Here is a 24,004-nt window from a genome sequence, read left to right on the forward strand (position 1 = left end):
CATGCACAACAATACAGAGATCCACATGGCTTTTTAAAATGGAAAAGAGACATCTGGCACAGAGAAGATCCTACTTCCTGATACTCTAGAGAGAACTTATAGGAGCAGGGCATTTGGTAAGAATCACCACCCACCCCTAGAGGCCCAGAGCTGCTCTGCTCTGGGACTCACTACCCAGCAACCTCCAGATCACCACTACCCTTCCACCCTTCCTTCCCAGTCACTGCCCCTTTCCATCGGATGTGGAAGACCTGCTCCACCTCTGGCACAGAGAGGATCCAACTTCCTGATACTCTCTAGAGAACTGGCAGGAGCAAGGCATTCAAGAATTTGGCAGGAGCAGAGTATTTGAGAACTGGAAGCAGCAGGGCATTTGAACAGGCAAAAGAGGGGCATTCGAGAACCAGCATCAACAGGGCATTTGAGATCCATTAGCAGATCATTTGAGAACTAGCAGTCTGAGGATATTCAACTCTTGCCAAGTCTGCCAGAGGGGAGACCCCATCACCTATACTTCCTGGAGAATCAGCTGTTTGCAGGGCATTGGACAGAAAGAGAATCCCAGGAGAACAGAAACACAGGCCTGCAGGATAGAGAAGATAGAGACAGCAAGATCAGCTAACACCAGAGATAAGAAGCTGGCCAAAGGCAAACACATCATTACCAACAGAAACCAAGGCAAGATGGTACCTTCAGAACCCAGTTCTCCCACAACAGCAAATCCTGGATACTCCATCACATCAGAAAAGCAAGAGCTAGATTTAAAATCACATCTCATATTGGTGATGGAGGAATTAAAGAAGAACATAAATAACTCCCTTAAAGAAATGCAGGAGAACATGGGTCAACAGGGAGAAGCCGTTAAAGAGGAAGAACAAAAATCCCTTAAAGAGAATATGGATCTAATGGTAGAAGCCCTTAAAAGAGGAATCACAAAAATCCCATATGGGAGAACATGGTCCAACCGTTAGAAGCCCTTGAAGAGGCAACACAAAAAACCCATAGGAAATTATGGAAGAACATGGATCAACATGCAGAAGACCTTAAAGAGGAATCACAAAAATCCCTAAAAGGAACACAGGAGAACATGGGTCAACAAGTAGAAGCCCTTAAAGAGGAAACACAAAAAAATCCTTAAAGAATTTCAGGAAGAAAACAAACAAACAAACAAGTAAAGTAACTGAACAAAACTATCTAGGATCTAAAAATGGAAATAGAAACAATAAAGAAAATGCAAAGTGAGACATCTCTGAAGATAGAAAACCTTGGAAAGAATTCAGGAGTCATAGATGCAAGCATCAACAACAGAATACAAGAGATAGAAGAAAGAATCTCGGAGGCTGAAGATTCCATAGAAAACATTGACTCAACAGTCAAAGAAAATGCAAAATGCAAAAAGCTTGTAACCCAAAACATCCAAAACCTAAGGATTATAGGTATAGAAGAAAGCGAGGATTTACATCTTAAAGGCCCAGTAAATATCAAAAAAAAAAATTATAGATGAAAACTTCCCTAACCTAGAGAAAGAGATGCCCATGAACATACAAGAAGCCTATAGAACTCCAAACAAATTGGACCACAGCAAAAATTCCTCCCATCACACAATAATCAAAACACCAAATACACTAAACAGAGAAAGAATATTAAAAGCAGTTAAGAGAAAAAGGTCAAGTAACATATAAAGGCAGTCCTATCAGAATTACACCAGACTTCTCACCAGAGACTATGAAAGCTAGAAGATCCTGGGCAGATGTCATACAGACCCTAAGAGAACACAAATGTCAGCCCAGACTACTATACCCCGCAAAACTTTCAATTACCATAGACGGAGAAAACAAGACATTCCATGACAAAAGCAAATTTACACGATATCTTTCCACAAATTCAGCTCTGCAAAGGATAATGGGTGGAAAATAAACACAAGGCAGGAAATCACACCGGAGAAAAATCAATAATGTAAGTAATCTCTCAACAAACCCAATAGAAGATAGCTACATAACCAGAATTTCACCTTTAACTAAGAAGATAACAGTAAGCAACAATCACTTTTCCTTAGTATCTCTTAATATCAATGGTCTCAATTCCCCTATAAAAAGACATAGACAAACAGACTGAACACATAAACAGACCCAACATTTTGCTGCATACAAAAAACCCACCTCAGTAACAAAGATAGTCACTATTTAAGAGTCAAAGGTTGGAAAACAATTTTCCAAGCAAATGGTCCCAAGAAATAAGCTGGAGTGGCCATTCTTATCTCGGATAAAATTGACTTTCAACCAAAAGTTGTCAAAAAAGATAAGGAAGGACACTTCATACTGGTCAAAGGAAAAGTCTACCAGGATGAACTCTCAATTCTGAACATCTATGTTCTGAACATAAGGGCACCCACATTCATCAATCAAACTTTAATAAAGCTCAAAGCACACATTGCACCCCACACAATAATAGTGGGAGACTTCAACAACCCACTCTCAAAAATGGACAAATCATGGAATCAGAAACTAAACAGAGATACAGTGAAACTAAGTGAAGTTATAGACCAAATGGATCTAACAGATATTTATAGAACATTCCACCCTAAAGCAAAAGAATATACCTTCTTCTCAGCACCTCATGATACCTTTTCCAAAACTGACCACATAATTGGTCACAAAATGGGCCTCAACAGATACAGAAATATTGAAATTATTCCATGTGCCTTATCAGATCACCATGGCCTAAGGCTGGTCTTAAACTCAAACAAAAACAAAGGAAAACATATACACACATGGAATTTGAACAATGTTCTTAATGATAGCTTGGTCAAGGAAGAAATAAGAAAGAAATTAAAGTCTTTTTTAGAATTTAATGAAAATGAAGATACAGCATACCAAAATTTATGGGACACAATGAAAGCAGTGCTAAGAGGAAAACTCATAGCTATGAGTACCTCCAAAAAGAGAATGGAGAGAGCTTACACCAACAGCTTGACAGTGCACTTGAAAGTTCTAGAACAAAAAGAAGCAAATACACCCAATAGGAGTAAACGGCAGGAAATAATCAAGCTCAGGGCCGAAATAAACCAAAAGAAACAAAAAGAACTATACAAAGAATCAACAAAACGAGGAGCTGGTTCTTTGGAAAAAAATCAACAAGATAGGTAAACCCTTAGCCAAACTAACCAGAGGGCACAGAGAAAGTATCCAAATTAATAAAATCAGAAATGAAAAGGGAGCTATAACAACAGAAACTGTGGAAATCAAAAAATCATCAGCTCTTACTGTAAGAGTTTATACTCAACAAAGCTTGAAAATCTGGATGAAATGGACAACTTTCTAGATACATACCAGGTGCCAGCGTTAAAATAGGATCAGATAAACCATCTAAATAGTCCCATAAGTCCTGAGGAAATAGAAGCAGTCATTAATAGTCTCCCATTAAAAAAAGCCCAGGACCAGATGGGTTTAGCGGGGAATTCTATCAGATCTTCAAAGAAGAGTTAATACTGATACTCTTCAAACTATTCCATGAAAAAGAAACTCAAGGAACACTACCAAACTCATTCTATGAAGCCACAATAACGCTTATACCTAAACCAAACAAGAAGGGAGAACTTCAGACCAATCTCCCTCATGAACACTGATGTAAAAATACTGAACAAAATCCTGGCCAACAGAATCCAAGAATGCATCAAAACTGTAATTCACCACGATCAGGTAGGCTTCATCCCAGGGATACAGGGATGGTTCAATATATGGAAATCCGCCAATGTAATCCACTATATTAACAAACTAAAGGAGAAGAACCACATGGTCATTTCATTCGAGACTGACAAGGCTTTTGACAAAATCCAGCATCCCTTCATGATAAAAGTCTTAGATCAGGAATCCAAGGCCCATACCTAAAAATAGTGAAAGCAATATATTGCAAACTGGTAGCCAACATCAAGTTAAACGGAGAGAAACTTGAAGCAATCCCACTAAAATTGGGGACCAGACAAGGCTGCCCACTTTCTCCCTTTCTTTTTCTTTTTCTTTTTTTTTCCTTTTTTTTTTTTTCCCCAAGACAGGATTTCTCTGTGTAGCCCTGGCTGTCCTGGAACTCACTATAGACCAGGCTAGCCTCAAACTCAGAAATCCACCTGCCTCTGCCTCCCAAGTACTGGGATTAAAGGCATGCACTAACACTGCCTGGCTTCCCTATCTATTCAATATAGTACTTGGAGTCCTAGCCAGCGTAATCAGGCAACAAAAGGAAGTCAAAGGTATACAAATTGGAAAGGAAGAAGTCAAAATATCACTATTTGCAGATGATATGATAGTATACTTAAGTGACCCCCAAGACTTCCACCAGAGAACTCCTAAAGCTGATATACAACTTCAGCAAAGTGGCTGGATATAAAATTAACTCAAACAAATCAGTAGCCTTCCTCTACTCAAAGAATAAACAAGATGGGAAAGAAATCAGGGAAATGACACCCTTCACAACAGCCCCAAATAATATTTCATACCTAGGTGTGAACCTAACGAAGCAAGTGAAAGATCTGTATGACAAGAACTTCAAGCCTCTTAAGAAAGAAATCGAAGAAGGCCTCACAAGATGGAAAGATCTCCCATGTTCATGGATTGACAGGATCAATATAGTAAAAATGGCCATCTTGCTGAAAGCAACCTAAAGATTCAATGCAATCCCCATCAAAATCCCAAATCAATACTTCATAGATCTAGAAAGAGCAATTCTCAAATTCATCTGGAATAACAAAAAACCCAATTTTTATCTGGAATAGCAAAAACTATTCTCCACAACAAAAGATCTTTTGGGGGAATCACCATCCCTGATCTCAAGCTCTACTACAGAGCAGTAGTGATAAAAACTGTTTGGTATTGGTATGCAGACAGGCAGGAAGATCAATGGAATAGAATTGAAGACGCAGAAAAGAACCCACACACATACAGTCACTTGATATTTGACAAAGGAGCTAAAAACATCCAGTGTAAAAAAGACAACATTTTTAACAAATGGTGCTGGATCAACTAGAGGTCTGCATGCAGAAAAATGCAAATTGACACACTCTTATCTCCTTGTACAAAGCTCATGTCCAAGTGGATCAAGGATCTACACATAAAACCAGACACACTGAAGCTTATAGAGGAGAAAGTGGGGATGAATCTTGAACACATGGACACAGGGGAAAAGTTCCTGAACAGAACACCAATGGCTTATGCTCTAAGAACAAGGATCAGCAAATGGGACCTCATAAAACTACAAAGCTTCTGTAAGGCAAAGGACACAGTCAATAGGACAAACCGACAAACCCTACATCAGATAGAGGGCTAATATCCAACATATACAAAGAACTCAAGAAATTAGTCTCCAGAGAATCAAATAACCCTATTAAAAAATGGGGTACAGAGCTAAACAGGGAATTCTCAACTGAGGAAACTCGAATGGCTCTAAAGCACCTAAAGAAATGTTCAGCATCCGTAGTTATCAGGGAAATGCAAATCAAAATAACACTGAGATTCCACCTCACACCAGTCAAAATGGCTAAGATGAAAACTCAGTCAGAAGGTGGTGGCGCACGCCTATAATCCCAGCACTCTGGGAGGCAGAGGCAGGCAGATTTCTGAGTTTGAGGCCAGCCTGGTCTACAGAGCAAATTCCAGGACAGCCAGGGCTATACAGAGAAACCCTGTCTTGAAAAAGCCAAATCCAAAAAAGAAAGAAAGAAAAAAAAGAAAGAAAAAAGAAAAAGAAAAACTCGGGGGACAGCAGATGTTGGAGAGAATGTGGGGGAAAGGAACACTTACTCATTGTTGGTGGGACTGCAAGTTGGTAAAACCACTCTTGGAGATTCCTCAGAAAATTAAACATAGTACTACCTGAGGAACCAACTATACTACTCCCGGGCATATACCCAGAAGATGCTCCTACATGTAATAAGAACACATGCTCCACTATGTTCATAGCTGCCTTACTTATAATAGCCAGAAGCTGGAAAGAACCCAGATGTCCTTCAACAAAGGAATGGAGTACTATTCAGCCATTAAAAACAATGAATTCATGAAATTCTTAGGTAAATGGATGGAACTAGAAAGTGTCATCCTGAAAGAGGTAACCCAATCACAAAAGAATACACATGGTATGCATTCACTAATAAGTGGATGTTAGCCCAAAAGCTCAAAATAAACAAATTACAATGCACCCAGCATAGGAAGCTCAAGAAGAAAGAGGACTTAAGTGAGGGTGTTCTGGTTCCTCTGAGAAAGGTAACAAAATACTCACAGGAGCAATAAGGGAGAAAATGTGTGGAGCAGAGACTAAAGTAAAGTCCACTCAGAGACTGCCCTACCTGGGGATTCATCCCATAAACAGTCACCAAACCCTGACACTACTATAGATGACAAGAAGTGTATACCAAAAGGAGCACGTCTGGGGCAGAGGGGGTCCTGCCAGAGTCTTACAAATACAGAGGCAGATGCTAGCAGTCAACTGTTGGACTGGGCCTGGGGTCCCCAATGGAGGAGCTGGAGAGTGGTCCAGAGGAGCTGAAGGGGTTTACAGCCCATGGTAAGAACAATGATCTTGGCCAACCAGAAACCCCAGGACTCCCAGGGACTAATCCTTCAACCAAGGGGTATACAAGGTTCCAGCCAAAAATGTGGCAGAGAAATGCATTGTTGGGCATCAGTGGGAGGAGTGGTCCTTGGTCAGGTAAAGGCTCAATAGCGACCCCAAGAAAGGGAAATTGGGGGTGGTGGTGGAAGTGGGTCGGGTGGAGGGGCATATATGTGGAGGCAGGGGGTGGGAGGAGGGGTTGGGGGTCTTTGGGGAGGGAGGGAAATTGGGAAAGGTATTACCATTGGCAATGTAAATGAAGACGATATTCAGTAAAAAAAATTTTTTTAAAAATGGAAATGAACAAAAGCTTCCTCAAAGTTTTCAAAGATGTTACTAAGAATGTTGTAGTTTTATGGGCAGAGGGTGCAGCTCAGCAATAAAGCACTTGCCTAACATGTATAAGGTCCTGACATCAATCCCCAGAACACAAAATAAATGCAGAAGGACAAATAATCATATATGTCTATGGTATTTTATCAGTCCATTCTGTTTTAAGACATAGTCTCATATATTTCAAGCTGGCCTTCAACTTGCCATGTAGCCAAGAATGACCTTTGAGTCTTCACTCTCTTGTGTCTACTTGCCAAGTGCTAGGATTACACATGTGCACCATCACATCCAGCATGCCTTCAAATGCAAATTTCAAATGCCAGTGATAATCTAATACTTCAAATAAATATTAAGGTATAGTTAATAAGGCAGAGATAGTTATCAAGTACAAATCACAGATTATAAATTTAGCATTATTAACAACTAAAGTTAGGTTCACTAATTACTTTATATAATATATAAAGACAAGTGACAACATTGTTTTACATTTTCTTCGTACTGGTGATGACATGAACTTTTTTCACTGCATTGGAAAGAAAGAACTAGTCAGGGGTAGGAGTCCCAACCAACCACTTCTCTACAGTTAGAAACAAAACATATTAACAAAACAGGGTTAATGACTCAAGCTGATCAACTACTATTTTTTGAGACAGTCTCACAGTGCTCAGACTGCCTGAAACTCACGCTCTAACCAAGGAGGACCTTGAACTTCTGCACCTCCTGCTTCCACCCTCCAAGTGCTGAGGTTACAGCAAGCACAAAAGCACAATCACGATTGTGATTCACAATTACAGGATTTCCTGTGGTGCTAGGGGAAGCATTCTACCAACTAGCTACAATCTCAGCTCTCCATTATGTAATTTTTTTCAAGTTCTTAAATTTTGTCTATTCATTTAATAAACATTTATGAATAAACTTATTTTGAAGCACTAGCTACTGCCATGTGTCAGGCATTCTACTCCCTACTTTCTCTATGAACTTACCCACTGAGAACAAGGGACCACATTGGCCAGAGCCATAGCTATAGGGAGTTCTCCCTGGTCTCCCATCATTGTGACCAGTTCCACAAGTCTCTCAAAACGATCTGCCAACACCGTTTCTGCAAGTGTATCGAATTCTGTTCCTTGTTGAAGGATTTTTGTCAGAACTTCCATAAATGTAGCTCTTGTCTGAAGATCCTTGTGATAACCTAAGCCTGATAAGGACAGATGGAAATTTACCACCACAGCTTGACTGAAGCAATTTCATTTTACATGTTATGTCAACTCTAGATTTTTATGTTTTATGAGTATTTCACATGCATTATGTCTGCTATCAATCCCATGTATGCCTGGTTACCACAAAGGCCATAAGACACGATCATGTCTCCCGGAAATGGAGTTACAAGTAATTATGACCCACTATGTGGATGGTGGAAATTAAACCTAGGACTGTGGAAGAATAGCCAGTGCTGTAAAGCACTGAGTCATCCTAGCTCTCTAGGTTTTCTATTTCTGTTGTGGTTCTGTTTGTTTGCTTGCTTGTTTGTCCATTTAGAGACAGGGTCACTGGTAGCCCTGGCTGTCCTGGAACTCACTGTGTAGACCAGGCTGACCTTGAACTCAGAGATCTCCTTGTTCCTCCTGGATAATAGGACTAAAGCTGTGCACCATGCTAGGCCAGTTTCTCTGCAGTTCTCACTTGATCTCACCTATGGAGTGCATGAGCCCACTGTCCACGTTGGCATTGAGTAAGTTTGACATTGCAAGCACTGTGCAGTGCCGCAGGGATGCCAGCCTCCGAGACATGCCACGCTTCCTGCCGCCGGTCTGTGCATTTTCATCTTCAACTTCACTACAGTCATTCAAAAGGTTCATAAACAATGTGAAGTACCTAGAAAATACAGAGACTGACCTTTATGCAGTGAAGGCCACACCCACCAGAAACCTGACCATCCATTCCGAGTGACTATGTGTGACACTGTACGGGACTGTGAGCACATGCTTTTATAATATTGGGGTAAGAAGTCACTGTGGCTCATGACTGAGTTACTGGTAGCACTATTTTATCCTAACAAAGTACAGTAGTCACTTCATGACAATAAGCACAGAAGATGTGCCATGTTTGCTGGCAAAAGTCAGTTTTAAGATTTAGCTACAAAACTCATTTTAGACATTGTCATTTTAAATGACTTAACAAAGCAATCTTACAAGGAAAGGATTCGTTACAAGGAAATTTCAATTATCCCACTGCAAATTATTTTTCTATCTTGGTTCCATCTTTTCACAAGTAGGCATGTTATTTTCATGAGAACAGTCAATGGCCTCAATTAGAAGCAATTAGGTCTACTTTTAAATATAGTAATTAACTATATTTAAACTTGTGGGAGGGAGCTGCATTTGCATTTTGCTTTTGTTTTCGGTGGCTGACATTTACTTAAGGAATAACTGTGATTTGGCCTCCATCAGCTCCACCCCGTCTCCTTCTTCGGGCTGCAGTGGAAGACCAGCGAGGAGTGAAACTACTGCTTCCATGCTTGCTTGGTCCAAATCTCTAAAGAGAAGTAATGTAGAAACTATGAGCCTTTTAGACATGAACTTAAGGAGCTCTCTACTTCATTAACTATAAACGCAACCTAAATATCAGAAAATATACCAAACTCAGAACACACATACAGACTTCAAAATGGAGGGGAAACTTACAAATAAGTAATCATTAGCATAATATCTATGTTAAATCAAAATTATGGGGCTGAGAATGTAGTCCAATTCAGCATCTACAAGTCTTGGGTTCAAGCTCCAACAACACAAAAATGAAAAAACTCGACAAGCAATGGTAGTGCACGCCTTTAATCCCAGCACTCCGGAGGCAGAGAGCCTGGTGGGTCATTGAGTCTGAAGCCAGCCTTGTCTATAGAGTGAGTTCCAAAAGAGCCAAGGCTACACAGAGAAACTCTTGTCTTGAAAAACCATCAATCAATCAATAAATAAATGAGTAATTAAGTGGCCAAATGGATAAATTGATGATGATGATGATAATGATGATGATAGAAGTAAGAAACTCAATCAACCAATCAATAAACAGTATATATTATCAAGTTATACCTGGGAGAAAAATGGATGAAGTTATCATTCAATCACAGTTACTATTTCTGATATGTATCAATTATCTGTCATTAAAGCACCTAAGCAATTATGCCTTACAAAGACTCACCATAATTATGTTCCTCAATCAATGTTTTAGCTAAAGTAATACAACCTAATGCTTTATGCATCTTTTTTCTCAATAACAATTAACCATATTTCCTAAGCTAATACCACTTTCCTAAGCTACCTCATGTTTCAACTGAAAGTCCTTCCATTAAAATAAAAATTTGAAATGCAAAAGCTTACCACCTACAAAACAACTTAGTATACCTAACAGCTATCTCTGTAGGTTTTCATAAGTAAAGTAAAACATGATAGAACTTAAAACTCCCTCCTTCCCCCGTCCCTTTCTTCTTCCCTCCCTCCCCCGCCTCTCCATTTTTGTTCTGTTTTATTTTACCTTGTAAGACATTTTACATCATCATCTGCTGCTTGGTTTGACGTTCCCATCACCCAGTCTGTTAGGTATTCTACCATCTTATTCCTGCAAAACGACAAAAAGATAAAGAGCAAGTAAGTTTTTAAACACACAGTTTACTGTTTGATTATTTAGACAGAAGTTTTATGGTATAGTGGTATAGCCCAGAGTGGCCTCCTTAGCCTTCTGACTGCTGGGACTGTAGGTGTATGCCAATACTCCCAAACATTGTTCTAATAGGGCAAACAGACGATGGATCTAGTGTGACCTTCTAGAGTGGACACCACTCTCAGGGGTGATAGAATAAAGTCAGAAGGACACAGACACCCCCTCTTTGCACTGGCCCTTTGCAATGTGCAAACACAAATTTTAGTGCTCATGAATTAATTAGTTCCAGGAAAGGGGAGAAGTTTTCAAAAAGAAAGACAGAAAACAAAACAGAAAAGCAGATGCCCATGAGCACAGAGCTTTGAGAAAGTTGGTCAACTAGAAAAAATATGCACCCCAATTTGTACCTCCCTCCCTCCCTCCCCATTCAACCAAGCCCCGCTACTTTTCTACACTTCGCTTAACGTAATACTTACAAGACTCTGTTTTGCTTTTCTAAGAACTCACCTAAATTTCATCTCTTGACAAAATGAGAGGTCGTCTCTTCTTGCCATCATGACTTCAACTAACTGACACAATTTTGTTTTTATTTGTATTGCATGGACCATATTCCCAAGAACACGAACATATCTAATTAAACATAAAATAAAAAATGATCAGATATGGACAAAAGATAAGGTATTGTAAATTTAACCTTTAAGTAAAATTAAGTAAATATAACTTGAGACATGAATAATACTTAAATTTTGCTTAGGTAGGAAAATTTACAATTTTTGTTTATCTTATTGCCATAGTTCACAGTGGGCTGTAGTAAAAAAACAACAAATGATTTCATCACACCCATTATCAGTATGTAAACTCTTACAAGTCTGTGCTGTGAGTCAGGAGCAGAATGCTTACCTGACCAGATTCAGCATCATTGCCTCAATGCTTGCCTGTCCCAGATGCTCAGAGCTGCCTTCAGTATGATTATCCAGTAGGTTTTTCATTATGGCTATGGTTTGCTCTACAAACTGAGTATTGCTGTCAGTTAATAATACCTATACACAAAAAACAAAAACAAAAACAACAATAAAAAAAAAGCCCATTAGCAATATTACATCAATGCACAGAGAATATCACCAGGACAATGCAACTGGCATTAACCATCACACACAGGAACACCACAGGCAAATAAATAAACACAGATACACATAGGTATGAATGCACAAATCCAAGATTCATAACTCCAGGCACACCCACAGGCCTGAGTTCTTTAGAAGCAGGTTGATCCCTAGATTATATGAATTTTTTTCTGTAATTATGAAAGTTTTTAAGGTTGTAAATGAATTATCATGTTGGTACATAGTTTAAATAATTTGAAAGAAACAGTCAATTTATTTCAAACTATTATTGTAGTCATAAAGAAGAGTAAAAAACAAAGTGGAGAAGACTTCACCTGTCCTTGAGAGTCAAAAAACTTGCTGATGGTATTCTTCAGTTTGTTAAACAACATTGGATACAGAGCAGGACTCAACTCCAGACCCACCAGGTCCTTAACATTGGTCCGTATCTGAAGCCCCACTTTCTCGTGGTTACACACCATTAAGGACAGAAGCCGGTCCATAAACCTGCTGACAGGTGAATCAGCATTCCCTTCAGAAGACATTACAGAAATCGTAGACCCTTTTCGTTCACTGACAGGACCCATAGGTGGGCTGTACGTAGCTAGGCCAGAAATGCTTCTCTGTTGCAGGCACACCCCACCAAGGGCACACAGGAAGCCAGTCATGTTGATCCATTCCTGCAGGGAATCTGTGTCAGACAAGTCTATGGATCCTCCTCCACTGACATGGGACATCCGTCTCTTAACAATGGTCTTATGAAGACTTTCTGCAGCCTAAATACAAAATTTTTGTGAAAAGCATGAATTCAACAAAGATTGAATAAAAATCTTGCAAATTAGTCTTATCCATTTCTACCAGTAGGAAAAGTACATTTTATATTTTAAAAAAATCTTCAAACTACCATATACATTATTATTTTTTAATTTTAGTTTTATATGTATAAATGTTTTGCCTGCATGCATATCTGTGTACCATGTGCATGCCTAAAAAACTAAAGGAGGCTGTTAGATTTCCTGCAATTAGTGTCACAAGCCATTCGAAGCCAACATGTGAGTACTGGAACTCAAACCCAGCTCCTCTGGAAGAGCAAGCAGTGCTCTTAACCACTACTCAGCCATCTCCCTAGTCCCTACCATACACATTATTAGAGAGCCACTCAATACATTTTTGTCATAGCTGGACTAATAAAATCAACCTGAAGTGTCAAATTTCTTTTTAAAAACCTCTGATATGTATTTATGAACCTTAAACAATTGAAGGAGAAAAAAAGCTAGTCACAAAGGCCCATAGCATCTATGATTCCATTTGGACAAAATGCTTAAGAGAAGGTAATTTTATAGAAATAGAACATAGATTAACAGCTACTCAAGGCTGGAGGGGTGGAGATAGAAAGATAGGAAAAACGGCAAGTTAGAGCTAGAAATAGCTAGTTTGGTACAGGTTTGGTGGGAGGGGGCATTATGTGAGAGAATGAAAACATGCTGAAATTGATTGTGTATAAATTGACAGAGAATCCCGTGGGTATACTAAAAACAATCACTAGGTTGGCCACCTTATGAAAGATAACTCTATAAGTATATGAATTCTATGCTGATTGAAACAGTCAATACCCACATTCCCACCCTCGCAAGAAAAACATTCATAATCTAAGGCTGTATTATTTCTTCAAAACAACTTTTACTTGCTCTAAGTGACCATAACAAAACAAAACAAAACAAAACAAAACAAAAAAAAAAACAGCAATGGGAGAATAAATAGTTTGTCTCAAAGCCCTGATAATGAGAACAGTATGGGTGATATAAACTAGTTATACACAAACCAATTAATTATTAATTTCTGGGGTAATAGATAGCTGCTGAATAAAATGATTTACTTGACGATAATAGTAAAATAAATGTCCAATGTTTAAGTTGCACTTAACCTTAAAATGGGCTCAACCGTCTGCTTGCCCAGCCCTTTAATTAGAGTGTCAACGACACAGCATGATGGGCCTGACAGGGAGGCGCACATCTGCAACCCAGTATTTGGAGAGCTAAGGCAGAAGGATCGCTGCAAACTCAAGGACAGCATGTTCTATAGACTAAGTTCTACGCCAGCAGATATAAATAACAAGATCTTGTCTCAAAGCAAACATGCAACATGAGAATTGTTAGAAATATTATTTTTCTCTATGTGCAGCTATTAGATCTTTTCTAAACGTTCTTTGACTATCGACAAAGGGACAAAGAACAATAAAGAGTAACTGGTCCCTTAGCTCAGGGGTTTCTAGAAGAGCTATTTAATATTTCTGAAGTGATATAACCTTTTACATCTCCACTATCCAACAGAGTAAATAAATACTGAGCCTTGGCTCCTCTAAAATTGAGAAAATAAGTCTAACTTGTTTAATTAAACAAGTTAAAAGTTACATACTAACAGATCCATGTGGCTAATATCTACAAGATTAGGCAGTACAGACATAGTTGAACCACAAGTAGTCTTAAAACAACTCTATATAGTGTCCTACTCTTCGTAGCTCATAAAGAATTACTTAAGTGAAGCAACAGATCTATTAATACACAAAAATTCACTGAAAAAAACTCACCTGGCCATCTTCCATTTTGGCTTTGGGGTAGTTAAGGATTAGTTTCGTAGCCTGTTCCCACTTTGCATGTGTATCTTCCCAGGCCTAAAAGGAAGTCAATTATTACTAGGGAGCAACCTCAGGGGGGCCCTCAAAGTCAACACATACTGCAGGGTCTGGAAATATCCTGCTTGTACTATGTACATAGCTCAGGCCTGCTGCTGAAGCTGCTCTGCTCACATAGCTAACAGGAGGCTTGTGACATGGGGATGGGAGGAGCTGCAGCTGCTGAGGCCATACCTCAGTGTTTCCTGCAGTAGGGTGCTCAATGCGCCTTAGCAGGGCCATCACTCTTTTCTGAAGTGCTGCTCTTCCTAAGCAAAGACAACAAGCAAACCCAGTTAGTGCTTAGAGCCAGCTTCACAACTGGGAACTTGCTAAGTTCCCCAGCTGGACCCCACACACAGAGCAGAGTGAGGAATGAACAAATGATTCTGATGATCGAGGTGAACATGTGCTCTCACCAGCCTCTGCAAGAGTATTTGTTGATCCCCGACTCCAAAAGGTCTAGAACATATTACAGCAATTTCCCCACCTATGTTTATGAAAATACATGCATAGGTGTTTAAAATCTCCCCATTCACAATGCAAGCAGAGTAATTTTTTTATAATCTATAACTAACAGCAACTTACAGTGCCAGTTATTAATAAATTTGCGAATTAAAAGTTCAGTAAAAATTCTACTCCAAATGTCACTGAATTTTATCTACCTTGTTCAGAAAAGAATTTCAAGTAAATAGTATGAATTAGCCCTGAAAACTTTAAAACTGTTATTTCAATATACTCCACTATAAAAATAATTAGATGTCAAAGTAACGTGATTAAAAAGAAAGTAAGAGAAAAAAAAAGGGCACATTTACCTGTTGACATCATATTGCTGACTGAAGCAAATTCCATGAATGTGTTATAGTTGGGCAAGAAGTTGTGTACTGACACTTCATCCACCCCGCATCGGATATCTGCTTCTTCACAGAGGTGGCGGAAACAGGACATAGCAACCAGAACAGCTTCAGTGTCAGGATTCCACAGAAACATGTACAAGGCCACTTCTAGCTTGGTCTGGGCTTGCCGGCATATAGGTGGGGTTCCACTATACCCTGCTGTGCTATCCTGGGAGGAAGGAGGGATGTATCTGCAACTTAGGTGACTTTATTTACAAACTCAACAATGTACCATCTACCACAGCACACAAAGTAAATAAGAATTTACCTTTTTAATAATAAGATCTTTTTCTGATGTACTTTACTCTAAATCAGATCATGTGAACTAACATATGGTCCATATAATGGTACTGCATTTCAAATGGAATAGATATTATCCTAAATTCCAGAAATGCAGATAGTCTGCAACAAATATACAATTAAGACACATCAAGTTCCAATGCAGTAAAGTTGATCCACTTGTGGGTCAACCATAATGACAAAGGAAGAGGAAGCAACAGTGAGCCCTACTTCCTATGAGGAAGAAACAAACACAGAAGCACTGCCTGAAACAATGGCACACAAACTAACACCATAGCACAAAGAAATGCAGACACACTTAAAAAGCAAGTGCCAAGGACACAAGCCAAGCACACGCTGCAGATGCCACCGGGCTCAGTGAGGTTTCTGCCTCAATAGGCTACGGGAAAACTTAAGCATAACAAGGCTATGTCTGAAAGACAGATCCTTCCATAATGATTTCATAATTCTGCTCATATTATGATATATTTTAAGGACATTTGCATATAGAAATAAATGTCCTGCTGAGCATAGCAATACAAATCTATAATCTTGGCACTTAGGTGGAACTGGCAAGAGGATCAAAGCCAGCCTGACATACATGGACCCAGTCTGCCAATGGAAACCGTGCCAAGCATGGCTGCCATAATTACAGTACCTGCAAAGTTGAAGCAGGAGGATTAAAGCGAATTCAAGGCTAGCCTGTGCTACAAAGCAAGACTGTGTCAATACATATATACATGTATGTATACATAAATAAAAATAAAGCAAAAAGAGAAAAAATAACATCTTAGCAACACTTACCCAAATATTAAGCAAAATACTATATTTTAATTTTAATCAATTTGAACCTACTTTAATTCAACTTCTACATATGAATAGACTTTTTCACATCCGAATGATTATAGTTGCCAGCCACAGTGTCAAATAATTATGCACTATTTACATCTTACCTACTCGAATCCTCAAAACTCTGGAGCAACAATACTATACCAGTTTTATTATTTTTTATTAACTATTATTATTAATTGCTTTCTGCTTATTCATTTTGTGGAAGACAGTCTTACTATATAAACCTACCTTCAAACTTGTCCCCTATGGGGCAGAGGGATAAAACCAGCAGGTAAGGCCACTAAGACCACTGCCTGCCCTTCTGGAGAACCTGGGATTGCTTCCCAGCACTCAAAAGACAGCTCACAGCTGCCTGTGGCTCCAGTTCATGGGATCGGAAGCCCTCTTCTGGCCTCTATGGACACCAGCCATACATGAGTGCAGAGATTTATACAGGTAGGCAAAACACCCATGCACATTTTTTAAAGGAAAATTTTAAAAACTGGGCGTGGTTATACAGGTAGATATCTCAATTTGAGGTCAACCTTATGTACACAGTGAGTTACAGGACAGCCAGAGCTATACAGTGATATCCTGTCTTTTAAAAACAAAACAAAAATTCTAACTTGTGATCTCTTGCCTCAGCATCTGCGACACTGAGATTATAGGTGTATTCTACCATGTCCTGCTATTACCACTTGAAATCTGAGAAACTGAGGCACAGAGTTGTGAAGAATTTGTTCAGGGTTCCACAGTGGACAGCAATACAACTAAATTCTGAGCAGTCTCTAACTAATGTGCTAAATTATTAATCAAAATTTACCACCATCTTCTCAGCAAAATAGAGCAGAGATGATGGATGACACAGGAGAGTTACAGAGGAAGTTCCCTACCATGGAGGAATTCCCTTTTCCTTTCCGCAGAGATGCTCCAGGAGTACAGGTACGTAGGAACTCATCATGATCAATTGACATCTGAGTGGTATTTCCACTAGCAGGCATTTCACATCCTACTCCATAAAGGTAGAGAGAATGACAGGAACTTCTATCTGCCTGCTAGAAAGAAGAAGTAAATTCTCCTGAAGCAATGATACAGAGAGAGTACTTAGTGTGAGCTGACTTTCTATTTAAGATAGCCCTGGAAAACCTTCCTCTCCAAAAGCTTTAACTTTAGAAACATTAATTAATCCATCATGGTAAGTAAGGTTTGTGCACTATCTTTCTCTCAAATACCTCTCAGTTGTCTACCCTCCAAAACAAGTACGATATAGATGATTATGTAAAATCTATTACAAGAAAATTGTAACACTTTATGTATCTATGGATTAGTTTTGCTTTGTCAGGATAATTAAAACTTTTAAGATAAAGTATGTGCTGGGTACACTGAGATCACAGCATTTGACCCTACCCCAACCACATTCCACATCCCCTCTAGGTACCTAGTAGAAGGATTAAACAGTAATACCATGTTTCATTTTGGGGTAAATATTGTTTGAATTTGTATGTGTGTAAATATGAGAGTGTATGTCAGGTGACCTCCTCTATCAGTGTCCATCTATACCTTTGAGGTCTCAGTTGGGTTGGAAGCCAGCAAGCTCCAGGGATCCTCAAGTTTCCACCCTCTAAGAGCTGAGATTACATCACACAGACACCTACCTGGCTCATTACATGGGTCCTGGGGTCTGAACCCTAGTTCTGATGACTCCTCTTAACTGCTGAGCTGTTTCTCCAGCCCTTGACAGAGTACTTTTGATATACTAATAGATTACTAACAATAACCATGTTAGACAATATGCCAAAGGCCAGCCCACAAAATTCTTAGGTCTAAAATCTTCAGGACAAATTTAGTTCTGTGACATAAACATAAGATAAGCCAGATACAAATAACCTTACCCCTCCATCAGCATTCCTCTAAACAAAATTGTATCAAGATGCTTGGTAAGGTTTCTCATAGCTATAATTTTAGGCCTAGATAAAAATTAATTAAATCAAGCATTCTTCAAACTATGTCATAATAGGAAGACCTAGAAATTGATTATAAAAATTACATGTTAAAAGAAATGTAAGGTTCGTTCCTATACCCCAGAATTTTAATATGTTCCAACAGGTCAGGACCAAAAAATTTTATTTCAATTAGAAGATTCCTGATCTTTTTTCAAAAGATGAAATTATCTCCAACCCTAAAGAAATGGAGTGCTATACTATTGAGCAACATCCTTAGGCCTTGTTTGAAACAACATCTCAATGTGTTGGCCTAGAATCCACTATGCTGTTCAGGCTGGCCTCAAAAGCACGGGAACTATAGGCAAGTGCCACCATACCCAGCTAACAGACACAATCTTTGGAGGAGATATACAAATTTAATCTAGATTTAAAACCTCTGCCATTTAGCTTTTTGAAAGATTACTTCCCAGACTAGCTTCTTCCTGAGAGCCAAGTCATAAGGACTTAAACGTAAAGAGAAAACACTCTTTGAGGCATCTGTGATTACAGTAGCCTCTACTCTTCATAGACCTGAACCAGAATCCTACTTAAGTCAACTAGAATGCATTAACCTTCAATTTATCAGCTCAAAACCAAGAATGTTTAAAATGTTGGGCTACCAATAATACCTTCTGTACTTACATTTCTCTTAAGTACTTCACTGAGGGAGGAGTTGAAATAGGATGTAATCTAGCTAATAAAAACTTTTTAATTTGTTTTGTGCTGGTTAGCTTTTTGTCACCTGGCAACAAGCTAGAGTAATCTTGAAAAGGGAACCTTAATTAAAAAGATGGCTCCTTCTGGTTGGCCGATTGACAAGTCTGTGGGATATTTTCTTGATTAATGATTGATGTGGGAGGGCTCAGTCCACTGTTGGCAGTTGTCACCCAGTGGTCCTGGGTTGAATAATGAGCAAGCCACAGAGAGCAAACCACTAAGCAGTGTTCCTCCATGGCCTCTGCTGTAGTTCTGTCTTGGCTTCCCCCAATGATGGATTGCCATGTAAGCCAAATACACCCAACCCAAGTTGGGCCCTGGTGTTTATCATAGCAGTAAAATGAAAACTAACACATCTCCTTACTATCCAGATATTTCTAATTTAAGAATGTCACTGTGCTTACCTTATTTTTAAGAAGAAATTTATTTCTGCAGATCAGAATTTCCCGTAACCACTTGAGAATTTCTGTGCTACTAAGCATTTGATGGGTAGTTAATTTCTTGCAGATGTAAAAAAGCATTTGTGAACTGCAGTAGCATAAAGTTCATTGTTACAGAGTCATCAAGAACCTAATACATATATATACAATCATATATAAAATGACATTATTTCATAGTAGACGTACATTTAGAGGCTTAGTTGTATTTGTTCACAGGTTTTATCCAAATGTTAATAACAACAAATGCAAAATAATTCTATCCTTGCAGTGGGATTAAAAAGAAATTATAAATTCACATATACAGCAAAGACTGCAGAGAAAGGGTAGTCTGGAGCAAGGGCCTAAAAACTGCTGCTTGCAGGACGAAGCCATGCCCCTAACATCTATGAAGGAAGTTTCAATGGACCACAGCCACACCTTATTTCCAGTCTGTAACTGCTTTCTGCTCCAAATATAAAAGTGCAGAGTCACAGAAGAATGGGTGAGCCAAGAAGCCTGGCCCATTCCCATCCTTTAAAGAACAAGACCGCTACCTTGTTCCCTATACTCTACAGTACTATACAACGGTGCTGCTTAGCTGCCACCGCGTGTGAGCACCTGAGCACTTTAAATGAAGCTTGTCCATAATGAAATGTGCTTTTCATTTGTAGTGTAGTAAGACATATTATAAATTTTGAAGACTTTATGAAAAGAAAAATATAAACTATCTCACTGACAATTCAAATTGATTATATGTTATTATATATATACACATATATGATATATACATATATATCAAGTTAAATAAATGCATTTAAAAGTTTTCTTTTATGATATGTTAAAAGTTAATTACATATGTCTCCAATGACTATGTCATTATTATTTTAGGTTTTAACTCGATCTCCATGTGACCTAACACACCCATGCCTACGATGACACACTAGCAGAGCCCTAGGTTTATAGATTTACATCTTCCTAATGTGGTGCCCTCATGTTCATTAAAAGAAAGCCATCTATTCAGCTTCAGAAATATACAGAGGAATCCTATACATATTTTCTTATTTATACATATATGCCTGTTTTAAACTAATTCACCAAAAGCACTAGTATACACAGAAGCCTGACAAAGATCATAGTCCCCCCACTTTTCAGTGGGTATCATCTACTGTACTACTCAGCTATGTGCCTAATTTAAAAATTAAAAACAAAGTTACAAAATGTCAATACTTTTAGTCTTATAACTGAAAATAATCTATTAAAAACACAATTATAGCCAGGCATGACAGGACACACCTTTAGACACAGCACTCCACAGGCAGAGGCAGGTAGATTTTTATGACTTTAAAGGCAGTCTGGTCTACATAGTAAGTTCCAGGCTAGCCAAGGCTACATAGTTAGACCCTGTCTCAAAACAACAAACACAGTTTTAACTGCTTAGAACTACACCACAGGGGATAATACATGAAGAAGAAGAACTTGTAGCCAGGTGATAAAAATTAACACTATTTTAAAACTTTTAAAAATATATGTAACATTTCTCTGACAGTTAAATATTCTAATATTTTCAATTTGAATTAAATACAAAAATCATAAAATATCTAGTTATAACAATAAATAGGACAATGAACTAAATATTATAAAGCTAATATTTAAAGACAACAAAATTAAATTTTTAAACCAAATTAAAATTTGAAAGTACATATACCTAATTTCCCAAAATGTTTCTGCAGGAGCATCAGGATTCCATAAATCGATGCTATCTAACTGATGGAGAACCAGCAAGGCCTGAAATTTAAAAAAGAGAGGGTGCTGAAAATTCTTTAGAAAAAATAACCCTGGAGTACTTGTTTCACAAATGCTAACAAACTCAGCTGTGTCTGTGTCTTAAGAACAGTGAAAATTATGTTTTTGAGAGCCAGTCAGAACTGCCAACCCAGAACTAATTCCCTCTGCCCTTACCATCATTACTCTAAGTGCCATACCCATGAAGTTGTGAAATAAACAACAAGATGTCAATAATTAATAACTCTAGAACAAGATGCTCTCCCCTTTAACACACACATCAATATTAACCCACACAGTGAAACAGTAGAAATTAACCTACTTGTTACATAAACTTTTTAGACAGAAAAGTTATTTTTCTAAAATTGACAAAGGGGCAAAACAAAGCAAACTTTATATTTATTAACAGTTTAAAGTATTTTATGAAGACTAGCAAGAATTAAGTGACTCATTTTTTAAAAAAGTAACTTCAATATAAATATGCTATTTTATAAATAGTTTTCTATCAAAGATTATTAAAGCAAGACCCATTCTTCAAGCCTGCTCAACCTAGACTGCAATTCCACAAAGTTCCCCATTCCCTAGCATATTCTACTGTGCTGTGTACATGCAGTCCGTGGTAACAGTACATTTGGCATCTTTAAGCCTGTTATTAAAACATCAATAAAGCCGGGCAGTGGTGGCGCACGCCTGTAATCCCAGCACTCTGGGAGGCAGAGGCAGGCGGATTTCTGAGTTCAAGGCCAGCCTGGTCCACAGAGTGAGTTCCAGGACAGCCAGGGCTACACAGAGAAACCCTGTCTCGAAAAACACCAAATCCAAAAATAAATAAATAAATAAATAAAACATCAATAAAATGTTACTGGAAACAAATAAGTAACTTAATAATTAGCATTTAAAAGAAAAAAACAGCACAAATTGTATTTTAGTTTTGCCATTACTGTACAAACACTTGATACAATTTCCTGGTACTTTAGGGTTTTCTATTGTGTTTTATACAGTGATACCAATTTGGTTGGGAATTTAAAGCACTTACTTTCTCTTATTCCATTTAAACTTTGCGGACAAACACATGTAACAAGACAGAGAAAACACTGGGGAAGCACAGTCTTTACGGGCTCTGCTGCTTCAGGGGTTCTAGCCCTACCTAGGAACTTAGGAAAGTGTTTGATGTGAAAAGAAAAGATCCTAGGGCATACTGAGGTTTGCCTTTGGAGGATGTTAAACTGCCAAAGCACATCTCTGTTTTTGAAGAATTTCAAGTTATGCATACAAAGCAAGAAAAGAAGGCAGTATTCTGGTACAGTGCGGACAAGAGCTGAGTCCCAGATCCCAGCTTTATGCCCGTCATTTACAAATGGTTTGGCATTTGGTAAGACTGGGATATTTTCAGGATTTTTAGGTGATACATTGCTTAATAATTTTTTTAATTTTATCTGAAAAAAAATTTATTAGCTTTTTTCATTTCAACAAGCTTATATTCCTTTTCATGTTCTCCTCTGCTTTAATTTTCCATACTGTTATGTGCTATTTGACAGAGATATACCCTGAGAAGTACCCCAAAGGTGACCATGTCATCATGCCAGTAGCAGAGAACACACTGACATTAAAAAGATGGTTATGGAGGCATTAGATGATTAGATGTTGGGAAACACCTTACTATCTGTTGTTGATGAGAGTGTGACTGGCCTGCTTCAACCATGTTCCAAACACATGATATTCATCTTTTATCTCCTAAGTATTCGTAAATATTGCTGAATAATTCACATAGGTTTTAATGGATGTTTAATAGCATGCCAAGTTGAAATACCACTCTCTTAAATATGAACCCATTCTCTTACTAATGAATAATTAAAGTCTTACTGATACTCTATTAGAGGAAGATACATGTATTTTTAATCTTGAATTATTTATTATATACAAGACAAGAAATATAATCATTGATTATTGAAGTCAAAATAATCAAAATATTTCAATAAATCCTCCAAAGACAATATAAGCAATGTAGCAATTTTGTAGGATGCTCGCTCATGTTCTCTCTCTCTCTCTCTCTCTCTCTCTCTCTCACACACACACACACACACACACACACACACACACACACACACACACGGTAAATGAGTGTGCAAAGACGTAAATACTTTAAACACTTCTGTCTTGAAGGCATGAGGTATACTAGTACAGCAGGTAATTTGGAGAGGAAAGCTCAGAGATTTTTCACTGGCTGCATGTCCCACCACGACTTGCTCAACACTGCCCACACCAGGAAACTTTCAGCCCACCTCCCAGGCGTTGGCTCTCTGCCTGCCCTCACCAGACTGATTTTCTTGTTAGGCTTTGTGTAAAGAAGCTGACAGAATGCACTTTGTGTTTGGTTATTTTTACTAAACAGTACATCAGTGAGATTCATCCACCTTTTGCACTCATCAGTAATTCATTTTGGTTTACCTTACTTTTAGACAACAGTCTATGTAGCTTTGACTGTCTTGGAACTCTATATATACCTGGTTCTTTGGGTTTTTTTTTAGTTATTGCTATTGTTGATGTTACTGTTGTTGTCTTGCATTGGTTGGAATCTACTCAAGAAAAATGAAAACTTTGTTCACAACTTAGATTTATATATTAGTGACCTAGGGGCCATCAACTTTTCTTTTCTTCATCATCTTCATCATTTTAGTGACAGGGTCTTACTCTGTAACACAGGGTGGCCTGGAACTCTCCATATAGGTAATATTGTCCA

The 24,004-nt window shown here is 38.3% G+C and overlaps 1 protein-coding gene across 4 annotated transcripts in view; it reads right to left on the reverse strand.

Annotated features, from left to right (window-relative positions):
• The window catches only part of Nf1 (neurofibromin 1), a 256,323-nt gene that overhangs the window by 141,210 nt on the left and 91,109 nt on the right, over positions 1-24,004 (reverse strand). For all 4 annotated transcript variants that reach the window (XM_052196154.1, XM_052196153.1, XM_052196155.1 and 1 more), the window contains exons 15-27: positions 21,188-21,267; positions 19,468-19,591; positions 17,258-17,419; positions 15,174-15,423; positions 14,554-14,627; positions 14,275-14,358; positions 12,023-12,463; positions 11,485-11,624; positions 11,092-11,214; positions 10,459-10,542; positions 9,349-9,465; positions 8,624-8,805; positions 7,917-8,128 (exon numbers count right to left, since the gene is read on the reverse strand). In XM_052196154.1, the coding sequence (XP_052052114.1) occupies positions 7,917-8,128; positions 8,624-8,805; positions 9,349-9,465; positions 10,459-10,542; positions 11,092-11,214; positions 11,485-11,624; positions 12,023-12,463; positions 14,275-14,358; positions 14,554-14,627; positions 15,174-15,423; positions 17,258-17,419; positions 19,468-19,591; positions 21,188-21,267 (2,073 nt within the window). The remainder of the gene's footprint in view (positions 1-7,916; positions 8,129-8,623; positions 8,806-9,348; positions 9,466-10,458; positions 10,543-11,091; positions 11,215-11,484; positions 11,625-12,022; positions 12,464-14,274; positions 14,359-14,553; positions 14,628-15,173; positions 15,424-17,257; positions 17,420-19,467; positions 19,592-21,187; positions 21,268-24,004) is intronic.

Source organism: Apodemus sylvaticus, chromosome 10 (assembly GCF_947179515.1).
Source record: "Apodemus sylvaticus chromosome 10, mApoSyl1.1, whole genome shotgun sequence".
NCBI lineage: Eukaryota > Metazoa > Chordata > Mammalia > Rodentia > Muridae > Apodemus > Apodemus sylvaticus.